Source organism: Archocentrus centrarchus, unplaced genomic scaffold, assembly GCF_007364275.1.
Source record: "Archocentrus centrarchus isolate MPI-CPG fArcCen1 unplaced genomic scaffold, fArcCen1 scaffold_30_ctg1, whole genome shotgun sequence".
NCBI classification, from domain to species: Eukaryota; Metazoa; Chordata; class Actinopteri; order Cichliformes; family Cichlidae; genus Archocentrus; species Archocentrus centrarchus.
Window position 1 is genome coordinate 1,905,001 of NW_022060259.1, and position 15,615 is coordinate 1,920,615.

General features: G+C 43.6%; 1 protein-coding gene across 1 annotated transcript in view; it reads left to right on the forward strand.

The window, feature by feature from the left end:
• The window catches only part of mef2ca (myocyte enhancer factor 2ca), a 43,719-nt gene that overhangs the window by 24,610 nt on the left and 3,494 nt on the right, over positions 1–15,615 (forward strand). Inside the window, exons 5-10 of the mRNA XM_030724001.1 lie at positions 12,216–12,359; positions 12,441–12,624; positions 13,010–13,054; positions 14,320–14,483; positions 14,775–14,904; positions 14,991–15,111. Coding sequence (XP_030579861.1) covers positions 12,216–12,359; positions 12,441–12,624; positions 13,010–13,054; positions 14,320–14,483; positions 14,775–14,904; positions 14,991–15,111 — 788 coding nt within the window. The remainder of the gene's footprint in view (positions 1–12,215; positions 12,360–12,440; positions 12,625–13,009; positions 13,055–14,319; positions 14,484–14,774; positions 14,905–14,990; positions 15,112–15,615) is intronic.

A 15,615-nucleotide genomic window follows, 5' to 3' on the forward strand; every position in this document is an offset into this window, starting at 1 on the left:
TTAGCTTTTCAGCATCACTCTGAAACAGGATTTTTATAATCTTAGAAATATTGTGCAAATGCAAGAAAGCGGTCCTACATATTTGTTTTAATGTGTATTGAAGAAAAATGACTCCACGATTCCTCACAGTGTTCCTGGAGGCCAAAGTAATGACATCCAGAGCAATAATGGTTAGACACTGTGTTTCTAAAATTTGTAAGACCAAGTACAAGAACTTATCTGAATTTAGAAGCCAGAAATTAGAGGTCATTTGGCTTCATGGATAGATAAAGCTGAGTATCATCTGCATTTGCGTCTGCAATGAAAATGTATGCAATGCTTTCTAATAATACTGCCTAAGGGAAGCATGTATATTGTAAATAGAATTGGTCCTAGCACAGAACCCTGTGGAACTCCATAATTAACCTTAGTGTGTGAAGAAGACTCCCCATTTACATGAACAAACTGGAGTCTATTAGATAAACATGATTCAAACCACTGCAGTGCAGTAGCTTTAATACCTATAGTATGCTCTAATCTCTGTAATAAAATGTTATGTCAACAGTATCAGGACCATATATATGACAAACAGATATATGAGTCCACTGTCAGAGGCTGTAAGAAGATCATTTGTAACCCTGTTTTACTCCTTCAAGCGTTTAGATGAAGGGAAGGTTGGAGATCGGCCTGTAATTGGCTAGGACAGCTGGGTCAAGTGGTGGCTATAAGACCACTTTCTTCCAAATGGCTGCCCCTCATGAACAGCAGGTTTGAACATCTGGTGGGTGGAGCTTATGTGCTCACAGCCAGTGCAGTGCACCTTTGATGACCATATTAAGGATGTCCTGTGAAAAAAACTATGAAACTGAGTGTTTAAAGCAGTCTTACAGGGATTCCTTGTACATACAGGGAGCTCATTGGAAATTTTTAGCTGTGTTTAATATGAACATCTACCACCAGTAACAGTATGAATGGAACCGAATGGCAGACATGAATTTCCACCATCATCACTTAATGAAAAACTGAATGGACTAAAGAAATCACGATGAAAATTCTCCTGACTTGCTGGAAAAGAGTGGAAACGATGGGGAACACAAACTGGGTTAGTGCTCTGTTTGTACAGCAGGAACTGCTTAGACAATTTTTAGTCTTATTTTAGACTAACTTTTATTCTTAGCTTCTTTTTAGCCGGGAATGTGTCAGCATAATTTGTCCATAAGCATTGGTCACAACTGTAATGCAGCTCTTTCTTTGAGGATCTGACCCCAGAACTGTTTGTGTTTGTGTGCAAATGTGTGAGTGACAGCATTGTACAGCATTTCACCAGCACACAGTACTATAGTGTGTGCCAGACTGAACCTTGTTCTGCCTCCACTTAGTAGTGCTAGGAATGGAGCACCATAGAAAGCGTATGTCTCTGCAGACACATGCAAACACACACTATATGGACACACACACGTTGTGGACACATGCTAGGTCAGATTTACATTGTAAGAAGTGAGAATCCAGGCAGGAGTCTCGTGCTGTGGCTCGGACACAGGAAGCATGCAGAGGTGTTCACACTGATTCAAGAGACTTTTCTCTTACAGGGGTAAATATTATTTTGCTCAGTTGAATAAGAACAGCAAAGACAGGACAGGACTTTAGTAAAAAGTCTTTCCTAAATTAAAGAGTCCATTTTTACTAAGACCTCACCAAACCTCTTGGGTAAACAAAGCTTAAAAGTAAAAGAATTATGAAAATAAGTGTAAAGCTGGTGGGTGGGCCAGCACAGGAGTGGAACCTTAGTCTCTTGGATGAAAGTGTAGAGTATTATTATTGTTGGAAATATACCTGTAATGTACTCTAAACACCAGATAATTTTTAGGAAATGATGAGGAAAATGACTCAGACAATAAAGTGTAAACATCCCAGGTTTGTTCTCGTGAGCAGGGGCATCCTGTTGAGAAGAGAAGGCGCTGATGCTGTTCTCTGCTCTCTGTGTGCACATGGACTCACCTTATGTATGCCTCACCTGAGCTTTTCCCTCCACACGGCCTGCCACATGACCTCTCTCCACCAAAGCCAGCCTTACGCTCTATGTAATCCTCTGTAATCTGCCACAATCCTGTTTAGCTCATTACTATAATCTGTCCCGGGATCCCCTTCATCTCTACGCTGTATGGGCACAAACTGAACCAGCAGCCTTATTTACTGCTCACTGCTGTCTCTATCTGCACGCACTGTAACCTCTGTACAGCATTTCCTGCCTCGCTACTCTTCAGCTTCCTTTTCTTGTGTGTCTGGACACTTATTTGCCTTTTGCGTAGCCATGCATGGCCGTTTGTTGGTTTGCTAACCTTCGTGAAAACTGTGGAGGGAAGGAGTGATGGTTGACTTGATATATTTGGTAAAACAAGTACAGTTTTACTTCTCAAAAGACAATTTTAATTCCAGCTCTGTGTGTAAGGGGCCATTGGTAATTCTGAAATAACAAAAAGTTGTATTCTGAAATGGACTTAAATAGCACCTGATCACAGTCAGCACCTTATCTAACATTCACACTGTGATGGCTGCATCAAGGACAACTTGGGGTTCAGTATCTTGCCCAAGGACTGGAGCAGCCAGGGATTGAACCACCAACCTTCCAATTGGCAGACAACCTGTTCTGCCTCCTGAGCCACAGCCACCCCTGAATGAACAGCTTCATGTGCTGAAACTGCTGCATGTGGATGATAAACGATCTACAGAAAGGTCTTAATGATCAAATTAATCTCAGACAGCTCGTCAGTGAATTTTACACTTTTGTGTAACCTTGCAATGTAATAATAATACTTTATTATTATTATTATTATTAAGCATTATATATAAAATACCTTTAAAAGAAGTTTACAAAGTTCTTTGACAGTCAAGCAAAGGCAGAACAATCAGACGGTACATTAAAATAGAAACCAAACACTACAGATGCAATCAGGCTAAAGCTGAATTAAAGTTAAAACAATAAGAAAAAAATGCAATATTCAAATTAGAAAATGACAATTATAATAAATGACCAAAGAATGCAGTCAAGGGAGCAAAAATATAAACACAAATGGAGTAAGATAACCATCATGATACCAACATCATGAGAGCGCTGATTGTGTCTTAGATTAGATGATGCCCGCTCCCAAACATAGACTATACAGCAGTTTATTTCCATTTACTTTTTATAAAAACTTATGTATTGTCACCCAGTGTGTGCGGTACTTCATTGTGAAAAGCGCGTGTGCTCTGTTACAGATACAATCTCGCTCTAATCTGACGACTCTGGACTCTAAGACTGCCAGCTGGCTCACGTGGGGTCAGCGTTCCTGCTGTGCAGCTTGGGGTCAGACCCAGACATGCTTTTGAAGTGATCAGAAGAATTTTAAAATTGCTTCTTGCACCTTGAGACAACTGTTGTTGTGAATTGGTGCGATATAAATAAAATAAAATTGAACTCAACCGAACTCCTAAACTGGACAGCAAGCTAATAGAGAGAAGCCAGGATTGGGGTTAGGGTCGAGGGTTAGGGTTAGGGGGTTCTTTTTCCAGGCTGGAAGGACTGTACAGCATTCATCTGTAATGACTAAAAGCAAGAATTGGGTGCACAGGTTTGAATTTATTTTGGATTTTGACTGCAGCCATGAGGCGACATAGCTGTCAGAGATTGTGGCTGTAACTGTAGTTTGGTTGTTTTCATTGGGTGGAACACTGACTACATGGAGTGGCCCTGGCTGAGTGTTGTGTCGAACCTACTATAAATTGGTAATGCACACACTCATGTGAAAAAGAAAGTTCTCACAGGACTCTGTGTGGACCCGTGAAACTCCAAGCACTCAGCCAGGTTCTCAGGTCCTCATTCTGTGCTTGGGATCATTGTCCTGCTGCATGCCTCAGATACAGCCAAGCTTTAGCTGTCAGACACATGTCCTCACAGCTGACTCTAGAATACTTTGGTATACAGAGGAGTTCATGGTCCACTCAGTGAGGACTCAGGCTCAGAGGAGTCCAAATCCTCCTCCCTCCACCACCGTGCTGACAGCTGCCACGTTATTCTTAGAGAGAAGCTGCTTTCACCCTTCCAAACAAGCCATACTTGTTCAGACTTTTTCTCATTGTACTATCATGACCTTTAACCTTAAACACGCTAACTGAGGTCTGTGGAGTCTGAAATTGAGCTTTGGGAGATTTTGCAGTTTCTCTAAGCACTTCATGGGCTGAGCTTGGGGTGAGTTTTCTGGGATGTCCACTCCTGGGAAGACTGTGGTATTGAATGCTCCAGAGCAGCAAACTGCCAAAACCTCTGCTTTTATAGAGGTGCTCACACTGCTGATGATCAGTTAATCAAGTGCATTTGATCAGCAGCTCCTGGCTGCTACTTAACATCTTAATTCAGACGAAGGGAGCAGTGAGGGTGTACTTGGCTTTTCACAGTCCTGTAAGCACTGAATGTCATAATAGTTCCACAGGTTTTAAACACTGGACCACTGTGACATCACCCATTGGCTTGGACTCCACATTTTTAATTTTTTTTTGAGCCAGAAGTGAACATATTTGGCATTGCATAAAGAGGAAACCAATCTACTGATTTGGTTCAAGGACTGAGTGCATGGCTAAAGAGGTGGTGACATGTCAATGTAACCAGGTCGTGCATTTTGTAGAGCAGAGGTTTAATGATTGATTAAAGTAATAATTAAATTCAGCCCTGATTCTAATTGTCCTTACCCTGGTAGCTGTATTTATTTGGAAGAGCACTGGAGGGCAACAAAAGGGAAAAACTGGGTTGGATGGGGAATGAAGTGCTAGATGATAGTACGCCCACATAGATGTGAAAAGACTCCACCAATGAAATATCTGCCAGGCAGGAATTTGGTAGAAGAGAGGCTCCTTTGTTTTGGTCATCTTTTTTTGTTCTCATGTGGCTGGTTGGCATGTGCCTGTTTGTGTGTGTACAGGCTAATGGCCAGATAACTATCAGCTTATTGTTTTGTGTTCATTTAGCCTGGGAACCTTGGTGCTATTTATAAGTCTGCATTCCTCACTTTTACACTGTTAGCCTTCTTTTGCTTTACCCGCTATGTGTGTGTGTGTGTGTGTGTGTGTGTGTGTGTTTAACTGTGGCTCCGTGCTGTGTTCTGATTAGAAACAGATGAAGCTGACGCTCACATATGCTTGCGGAGTAAGTCCAGTTCCTTTGTGTTGGCTGCGATCCCTCCCTGCTAAATGGCTGGAAACCGGTAGTGGTCTAAAAATAGCCCAGAACACGGCTAAGAATAGCCATGACGGGCAGTGAGTGTGTGTGACTGTGGTTTGCTGTGAATGACTGAGTGTGTGCGTAGAAGTGTGTGAACCACAGGAGGAAAATAAAGAATAGGAAGAGAAGCAACTTCAGACTGAGTAACCACGCTGAAGTTCCCCACAACCTCCTCCTCTTCCCTCCTTCCTTTTTCCCTCTCTGACCAGTTCAGTGCGTATCTAACCAGAGGAAGTGGAGGAGTAAGTGTAAAAATGTGTACATTTGTTATATACACCCCCAGATGTCCTTCTTTTTGTTGTTCGCTTCAGCAGTAGTGAAAGAAGAGCTTAGATCCTTCAGGAAAAGTAACAAAAGTTCAAACTAGCACAAAAATACTGATAGTGCCCATGAGAATAATAATGTTACACGACTATTTCTTAATGTGCAAAAAGTGTTTAAATACTGTGAAGTTGTGTGATGTGATGCGATGAGTGTAACATATCTATAAAAATTTCATACGTATAAATTATTGGTACATACAGTCAGTGTCATTTTGCCTCTGTGCACCACCACAGCGGTTTTACAATGAAACAAGTGTAACTAGCTTTTAGCTTTCATTTTAATGAACATACTGAACTATTTCAGGCATCTTTTCAACATATTCCTTTCATTTTCACAAACTCAGAAGTAATTAGAAAGTTGATTGATGAGCGGTTTCATGGCCAGGTGGGGGCTGTTTTCTTAGTTTTTCATGGCAAATTGAGGGTCAGGAATTTATTCCCATTCCTTAATTATGCTACATTCTTAAAAAAGAAGCAATCGCCTGGGTGGCACAGTGGTGCAGTAGGTAGCAAGAGGGTCTTGGGTTTGAATCTACCGGCTAACTGGGGCCTTTCTGTGTGGAGTTTCCATGTTCTCCCCGTGCCTGCGTGGGTTCCCTCTGGGTACTCTGGCTCCCTCCTCTGTTACATGTTAACTGGTGATTCTAAATTGGCCACGGGTGTGAATGTCTGTGTCTCTGTGTTAAACTGGCAGCCTGTCCTGCCTCTCGCCCAGTGACAGCTGGGATGGGTACCAGCCCCCTGTGACAGTGAACTGGAGATGGATGGATGGTGAATCTGCTTCAGACCTATCAGAGAGAGAGGAGAGACTTTGGGGGTGATGGAACCGACATGCTTTAAAAGAAGGAATTTGCTCCGCTGCACATGGCACTACACCACCCTGATTCTACGATTAGTGAGCAGCCACTGGAAAAGTGACAGAGCGATCAGTTGTAAAGTGTGTGAAGCTATGCTTTCTGTTCAGATTCAGTCCAACGCTGTAAGACTGATAGTACAGATGTAATGTCAGGACACTGGTTTGCAGCTCCGTGGCAGGCTGCAAACCAGAGAAGTTATGCTAACAGCACCTGCAGTGAAAGCATTAAAGGACCGAGCAGTGGAGAACAGGAACATCACATGGATCAGTAAAAGCGTTCACCTCATGGCGGTGCTACAGCACAAACTGAGGGATCACCAGAATCTGTAGGATTCATCCTCTTTGAAATACATACAGAATATTTTTGTACAGTTTTACTTCATCTTACAAATAGATGCTGTTTAATCCCATAACTCCACTGAAATCATTTTCCAGAGGGGAATAATATGTAGCCTGAGATGTATAGAAAAGTTAGGGGACTGAATTATGGGATTTTGTGCAAATACATGTTTCAGACTCTGTTTGCTACCCTTACAGTTTTTACAGCTGACGTGCAAAAAAAAGCAGGTACAGAATCCAGTAAATGTGAATATTTCTGGTAATAAATGTTGACCTCAGGGCTGAAAAGCCATTCAGCTGTAGAGATAACAGGTTTGCAGCTGATGGCTAAATAGAAGCGATTTCTTATGGAAATCATGAGGAAGTTCTCCTGGAAATGAATGGAAAGATTGTGATGCATAACTTGAATGCTTACAGTTGTTTTTGTGTCTCTGTACATAATGTAGGTCTGATAAACACAGGCCGCTCTCATTTTGAACAAAAGTTCCATCTGCTGCCTGAGCGGTGGCTCTGAGATGCTGTAAAAGCTGCATGTCATCTTCCTTGGCACATGCTCACTTTCAGAGCAACTGCACACACACACACACACACGCACACACACACACACACGCACCAATGCTCACATACATTCAGAGTATCATCTAATGTGGAAGAGACAGAGACCACCCATGAAAAAAGGTAGTAGTGGAAGTAAGTGAAGCCAGAAAGAGAAACCAGAGTTGGAGGTGTGGATGGATTTGGGTGGGAGACAGGCAGCTGATGTGATATTATGGTATCTCCACTCCCTCGTTCCCTCTTCAGCTGTCTCACCCTCTGTTACGAATGCCAAGACTGGAAGCTGTTCCAACCACCTGCCATCACACACATTCAACCCTGACACACACACACACACACACACACTCTCTCACTCCGCATCAGTGGTTGAAAATAGCTAAGAGCTAAGACCACGCACTTATGTATTTGGATTATTATGCAAAGGCTATGATATCTTTTACTAAACTATACAACACCCTCCAAATCTGTGGTAACTTTCGATCAATTGTGTTGACACACAATGAGACTAAAGATGTAAAAAGAACCGTTTCCATGCAGCAAACACACAACTTTCACTCTGCTGTTTGTATGCAGTTAAAAACATGCAGTACAAAGATGTGTTTAACCAAAAGTTTCCTGAAACAGATGCAAAATTAGCTCTAAACCAAAAGCTACTGTGGGTCTGAAGGACAAGCACCAACATTAATGGAAAGGTTCTACAAAAAACAGCCAAAATATAAAAATGTGCATCACTGCATAGATCTAAAGATGGAAACTTAAGATATCTTTCTTTTAGTGGCATGAGCTCTCAAATATCCAATACAGTAATTAGAAACTGACTTTCTACTTCAACAGGCGAGATCTTATATTTGTTACATCATCTCATAAATCATAACTTAATCACCACAGAAAGAAAGTTTGAAGCAACACAGCGGCTCACTGAATGCTACAGAGGGTGTGGCTCGCTTGAAGCTAGAGCACAAACACCTGTTGATCGGTGCTTACAGGGTATGAAAAGTCCCTACATCGTGTGACAGAGTCACTAAGTTTGTGCTTCTACCTGATTTAACTACATCGACTGACACAATCAGCTCAGACCAGTTAATGGCTGTGCTGTGATTCCGGCTATATTTGCAAATGATCGCTGAACGAGAACGTTAGACACAACAGGATGAGTCTGACAGTGTCAGTGCGAGCGCAGCTGCTGCCCTGAGAGGGCGGTGGGGGCAGTACTGTCCAGATATTTCCTCAGGCGTCGTAGAGGAGAAAAAACTTGTGAAGGGTGCATTTAAAGTTGCTAATTAGCACCACTGAGGTGAACTGAAACATTAGGATTACTGCTGAGAGTGAGAGAAGTGTCGGGATCCAAGCAGAGATGGTCAGAAAAACTGAATCCTTTGTTGTGTGTGTGTGTGTGTGTGTGTGTGTGTGTGTGTGTGTGTGTGTGTGTGTGTGTGTGTGTGTGTGTGTGTGTGTGTGTGTCTGAATATCTTTCAAATAGTCTCAGCAGTTGTGACTAAATTTTCTGCCAGCTTTAACAAGTAATTGACTGTTTGAGAACCAACAGTCGCTCACTCTCCCCATGATCACTTATTCTTATTTTCCAAAAGTGTGCGCGTGTGTGTGTGTTGTCTTTTCCTTGTTCCCTGTGCGCACTTTATCCACATAACCCTGGTGCTGTGACCTCAGCGGCTGATTGTACAGATGATTGTGCAGACTGCCAATTACTCATCAGGTTATCGTCATTATTATAGAGGTAATTTTCCTGCGATAATTACTGAGATTGATTTATCTCCCAGCCCTAATTACAACTTTGTTTTTCTTCTGTGCTCTCACATTAATCATCTCACAGTCCCTTTGGAGTTATGTCAACCCCACATTTGAAACCACCTGACTGACTGAGACTAGCTTCAACAGTTAAATGCTGCTTACATGTGTAATATTAGCCACGAGGGGACATTTTCCTGCACAATGAGGACTTTAATACTTCTACTTTGCCTTCAGTTGCGATTTTATTGCAGAAACTCATGAAGTATTTTTACAGTTTGCTACTTTAAAGTTCATAAGAAATACTTCAACCTGGCTGCCTCACATTCAGTTACTATTTCCAATGAAAAAGCAAAGAGGGTGTAATGTAGTAACACTGTGTACTGTGTGTGTGTTTGAAGAAGGAAAAGTAGGCTAGTGGAGCCAGGTTTATGTTTTAATAGAGCAGCCAGATTGACAGATTGCGAGGGAGGGATGGGAGTGACGAGGAACGCTGCGGAGCACAGGAGCAAAAAATAGCCTTCTACGGCCATCCTTCCAGTAGCCACACTAGTTATTGGTGGTAGCTGCCTCACCCCCTCCTCTCACTGCAGACCCTACCCTCACCCCACCCTCCCTTTTAAAGTAAAACAGGTGGACATGACTGGGATGAGTGGGATAGCTGCTCCAGCCGTCGTGCTTGTATGTGTGTGTTTGCAAGGGATACTGTCAGAGTCATTCAGGCACAGACTGGACTAATGGGCTGTGAAGTGCTGAAGCAGGCTACCAAAACACACACACACACACATATAACACAAGTATAAAAAGTGAAAGAACTTTTTGTAAATCCTGTCGCACTGTTTGTTGAGACGAGTGTGTTTCTGATTGTACTGTGGAGGCTCTGGAGCTTAAAAACTATGACTACTATGACCTGGATGACTGAGAATCTACACAGACACATTGCACTGTGGAGGCTCGCTGGTGGCAGATCTGCTCATCTGGCTCCCTCTGGTGGTTAACATTGTTGTCTCTAAGTTAAACCTCTTCATCTTTTTCCTATTTTTTTTCATATTAATACTCTCAAAGAAAAGTCGGGACCAGAAAGATGATTTTGTTTGGTCATTATTTTCTTTTAATGCAACATCAAAACATTTTCAGACAGACTCTGTGTGGGTTTATATGCGGGGCCTTTAATCTGTATAAAACATCATTTATAGTTGACTTGATTGCATGTTTTATTGGTATTAATTGTACTAGTCACAAGTAGTAGAGAGCAGTAAAAAGTGCAGTAATCCTAGTGCCGGTCCTAAGCCTGTATAAATGAGGAGGGTTGCATCAGGAAGGACACCCAGCATAAAATCTTTGCCAAATCAAACATGCAGATCAGGAAGAATGAGATTTCTATAGTGGATCAGCCCAGGTTAACAACAACAACCACCTCTGGTGCTGTAGGCCAACAGGGTGCTGGTGGACACTGTGCTACTGTTGGCCAAAGACAGAGGAAGAGGAGAGGGTGGAGGTTCGTTAGGAGGCAGCAGGAGAGAAGGAGGTGAGAGCAGGGACTCTACATTTTCACCATACTACAGGTTTGATGACAGTAAAAGCTTTGCATGTAGGTACTACGACTGCTAAAGGGAGAGAGCTGGAGATATGATGGAGTGAAGGAAGGTCGATATAGTGTGTGTGCAGGAGATCAGGTGGAAGGGAAGCAGGAGGTGATGATTTGAGCAGACCTCAGTGGACATACATAATTACTGGAACAAAGACACAGATTCAGTAGTTTTGCCTCTGTACACCACCACAGTGGACTGGTGGTGTACAGTGGATTTTGGGAAAAGGATGGAAAAGACTGATGGAGACACTTAGGAAGAGTGAAGGAAGATGCACACAGGTAGATTATATCCTTTACAGAAGGAGCAGTCGGAAAGAGATAGGAGACTGCCAGGTGGTGTCAAGGTCACTGTAGCTGGGCAGCATTAGATGATAGTCTGTAGGATGACTATGGGCATTAAAAAGAGGAAGAGAGTGAAGGCAGAGACAAGGATTAAATGATGGAAGTTGAAGAAGGTTGCACAGAGTTCGGGAAGGAGCTGAGACAGGCTCTGGGTGGTAGGGAAGAGTTACCACATGACTGGAAAAGTACAGCTGTAGAGCTGAGGAAAACTGCCAAGAAGGTGTGTGGTGTATTCTCTGGACAGAGGCAAAAGGACAAGGAAACTTCGATGTGGAATGAGGAAGTACAGGAAAGTATTCAAAGGAAAAAAAGTGGGATAGGGCAGGAGATGAAGAAAGTAGAAAGGAATTCTGGGAGTCTAGGCGTACAGCAAAGACAGAGGTGGCGAAGGAAAAGGCTTACAGTGAGTTGTATGTGAGAATGGACACAGAAAGGAGAAAAGGACTTGGATCAGAGAGATCGAGCTGACAGATGAGGTCAGGCAGGAGTCTCTGTGGACTATGATGTTATCTGTGGTCTGTAGTGAGAGGAGGGAGCAGGTGGAAGAAAAGGTGGAGGTATGCTCTGGAGAGAAGAGGAATGAAAGGCAGTAGAAGCCAGTCAGAATACATGTGTGTGAATGAGAGGGAGACAGGTGGACAGGTGAAGATGCAAGGAGCAGAGGTGATGAAGGTGGATGAGTTTAAATACCTGGGGTCAACCATCCAGAGATATGGACAGTGCATGAGAGAGGAGAAGAAGAGAGTGCAGGCAGGGTGTAGTGGGTGGAGACGAGTGTCAGGGGTGACAGAAGGATAGCAGCAGCAGTGAAAGGGAAGGTTTAGAAGATGGTGGTGAGACCTGGTGTGGTGAGACCTGCTGTGGTGAGACCTGCTGTGATGGATGGATTGGAGATGGTGGCACTGGCATAAAGACAGGAGGCCGAGCTGAAGATGTTCAAATCTTCGTTGGGAGTGAGCAGGATGGACAGGATGAGTCCATCAGAGGTTGAGCAGTTTGGAGGCACAGTTAGAGAGGAAAGCCTGAGATGGTTTGGACATGTGCAGAGGAGGGATGGTGGATATACTGGACAGAAGATGTTTAATATGAAGCTTCCAGGCAGAAGGAACAGAGGAAGACCTCAGAGGAGGTTCTTGGACGTAGTGAAGGAGGACATGCAGGGATCTGAGTGACTGTGAGACACCGTAGAAGTCATCCTCTCTGTCTCTGTTGTTTGTCTTCTTCTAACAGACGCTGAGAAAGAAGGGTTTAAACGGCTGTGAGAGCCCTGACATCGAGGCGGACGACTCTGCTGGCCAGAGCCCAGAGTTGGACGATAAATACCGGAAAATCAATGAAGACATTGACCTGATGATCAACCGACAGAGAATCTGTGTATGTTCACACCTGCTTTTTGTTTTAGCAGCTTCATGTTTCCTTACCAGTGACGACTGAGCCTGCTTGTTTTCTCTGCAGGGTCTGCCTTCCTCCAACTATGACATGGGAGTGTCCATCCCAGGCAGTAATCAAGGTGGGCTGCTCTACTCCCACCAGGGCATAGGAGGCAGTCTAGGTAACCACAGCCTGCTGCCCATCTCTCACGCGTCTCTGCAGAGAAACAGCATGTCCCCTCAGCGTCCCCCCAGCACTGGAAATGCAGGTATGTTTGTAGTCAGCAGATCCTCATCAAAGAGCGTATCAAAGGTTTTAGACTGTAACACAACACATGTGCCACACACACAGTTAAGGCAAACACTCTGTGTTACCGTACCTAACATAAGTCTGTGTAGTTTCCTGTTATTGGTGTCTGTTTATCTTTTCATAACTCCACCCTTTGGTGGAAGGCCTAAAGCCTCTCTGATGTGTGCCACATTTCTGTTACATGAAGAAGAAACTCTGTATTGGCCAACATCTTAATGGTGTTATAGAGTTAAGAACACAACTTAAAGAGTGACCCAGCCTGCACATATTTTCCTGTAGCAATCGATATGCTGAGGCCATGAAACTGCTATGAAATGATTTGATTTGTGCGTTTCTGTGTGCAGGACTGATGGGCTCAGAGCTGACGAGCACGGTCGTGTCGAGTGTGGGTAAGAATGCAACTTCATATTAAAATATTTATTAGATTTGGACAGAATAACCTAAAACTGCCTTTGGGTCACCGAAGTATTAAATCACACATGAAGAGTGAGACAACGAAGCGGTCACTACTGAAACACAGAGCTGAGGATATGTTCTGTATGTTTAGGGCATCTTTTAGAACACAGCAGCACATCTGAGGGCCGGGTTCTGCACCGAGTCTGAATCCAGAACCATCAGAACCCATCCTGCTCATCAGGGGGCCATTCATGTACATGTACATGTTTGCACCACCTTGTGCTTGGTATGAAGGCCCGCAGTGGAAAAATGCCTGTTTTAAACAGCTCATATAACCAGTGTGTTCCAGTTGCCAGAGGTGCACTAGAGCGCCTCCTAAAGGTCAAAGAGTACAGGAGCTGTAGGCTAGGATCACCCTTGTGATCACCTTCAACTTTTTCTTCAATGGCTGGGTAGGTCTGGGCGACAGAGGGTACCTAATGTCACTCCCCCCCCCCCCCCCCCCCCCCCCAAGCCCCCGCAACAGGCAAGATGGACAAGCAGAGCAGCACGCTGTTGTTGTGTTATTGCTCATTGTTCTGAAAGTCTTTACAGCCTCCCAGAGAATGGAAATATAAAATGTATTTCTGAGACAGGCAACCCTCCTCAGATATCAGCAAGCATTGCTAAAGCTAAGCTAACTTCCTCCAACTAAAAAAAAGCCCTTTACTTTGTAAACAGCGAACATGTGACTTTTGTCTTAAGTGTGAAGCTGTAGATGTTCCAGAGTTTATTGGCTCCAGCATGAGTTTGCAGTTACAACAACTTTGAGTGGACAAGCTCATTGTGACGATGCACTTTAAAGCTGACGCCTTCCTCAGTAACTTTTCTGTCAGCCAGATGTTCCATTAAAGAGCCAACAGCTGTCGGTCAGCGCTGGGTCTGTAGAGACTGACGTTAAAGAAAGAAACCACACATGACTACAACACCGTCACCAGCCTCACACCAGAAAATCAGGAGAAAACGCTCCAGGTTTACCCTCATTTTAAAAAGCCACACATATTTACTCATAGAGGATGTTACAAAAATCTTGACACACCCTGAAGTGTCGAAGCTCTTAATCAGGAACCACAGACATACTGTAAGTTTAAATATACTGGCAGGAAATGTAGACACAAATAAAAAACTAACTCCAGTTTCTGGAGAAGGAGTTCAGGTACAGTAGTAATTTCCTAACATTTGTAATGAGACATGCTTCAAAAACATTGTGTCTGACCAGGAAATGACAACTACAGCAACCACTGCACCTCCCCTGGACTGCTGTCTCCAGGAGGCGCCATGAAGAGCATGCAGGATAAAAGTCCCCCGATGAGCATGAGCCGTAAACCTGATCTGCGAACACTGATGCCCCCCGCCAACAAGTGCAACAACATACCAACCATTGTAAGCGCTTCCTTCTGATTAGTCTGATTTCTTTCATTTCATGAGTCGAGTTTTGTGCACATGCTCATTTTAGTTTGTGCTTTAACGCTGCCCTCCAGTGTGAGGACTTTGACCTGATGTTGGTAAGTAGTTCTCAGCAGACGTGGTGCTCAACAGAGCAAACACTGGAATACACTTGAGCCCTTATTCTCTGAAATAAGCAAATCTAGATTCAAAAGACAGAAGTTTTTGATGATAAACCGAGCCTGATAACTACATAACGCTGAGTGACGTCTTCCATTTTCTTTGCAGAACCAGAGAATAAATCACTCCCAGACAGCTCAGACCATGTCCACCCCTGCCGTCACTCTCTCTGCCACCACTATGCCCAGTCAGGGGATGGGCGGGTATCCGTCTGCGCTCTCCTCATCTTATGGCACAGGTGATTACAACAGAACCACACTGCTGCTAACCTTCAGAGGTTTCCTCAGGATTGCTCAGGAGGGTTTTCTTCTTCTTCTCCTTCAGAGTTCTCCCTCGGCACCGACCTGTCCTCTCTGTCTGGTTTTGGAGGTTCTGGTCTTGGATCAGTGACGAATTGGCAGCAACAGCAGATACAGATACAGCACTCAGCATTGGGGCACATGGGGTGAGGAGCTGTGTAGATGACCTTCTATATCATCAGCATGTATCAACAGGATGTGGCACGCCTATGAAAATATCAGAAAATGCAGATTCAACAGCTCCCCTCCAGAGTCAGTAGCTCTCTGCAGCCACAAGAGGGCAGTAAATTACAGGCTGGATACAAACAGGGAACGTGAGGTCGTTCACAGGAAACTGTTCAGAAACAGAAGGAGAGAGCTTGCTTTCCTGCTGGCATCAGTGGATGTCACTTTTTAGATTTTTAGCTCATCACTTTTTGGTATTTCAACAACTTCAGAGTATGAAAAAAAATTTTTTTTAACTGTATTTTTGAGAATTACCCTGAAAAACAGATATTTTCAGGGAGCCCAAGTGTTGCATAATCACATTTGTGGATCACATTCACATTTGAATGTGATCCACCTGCATTTTTGCTTCAAATGGAAAATGGCAGCCAGAAAAAGGTTTTACTCCTGGCTCAGGTGGATGAGAATAATAACAACAGGATTAA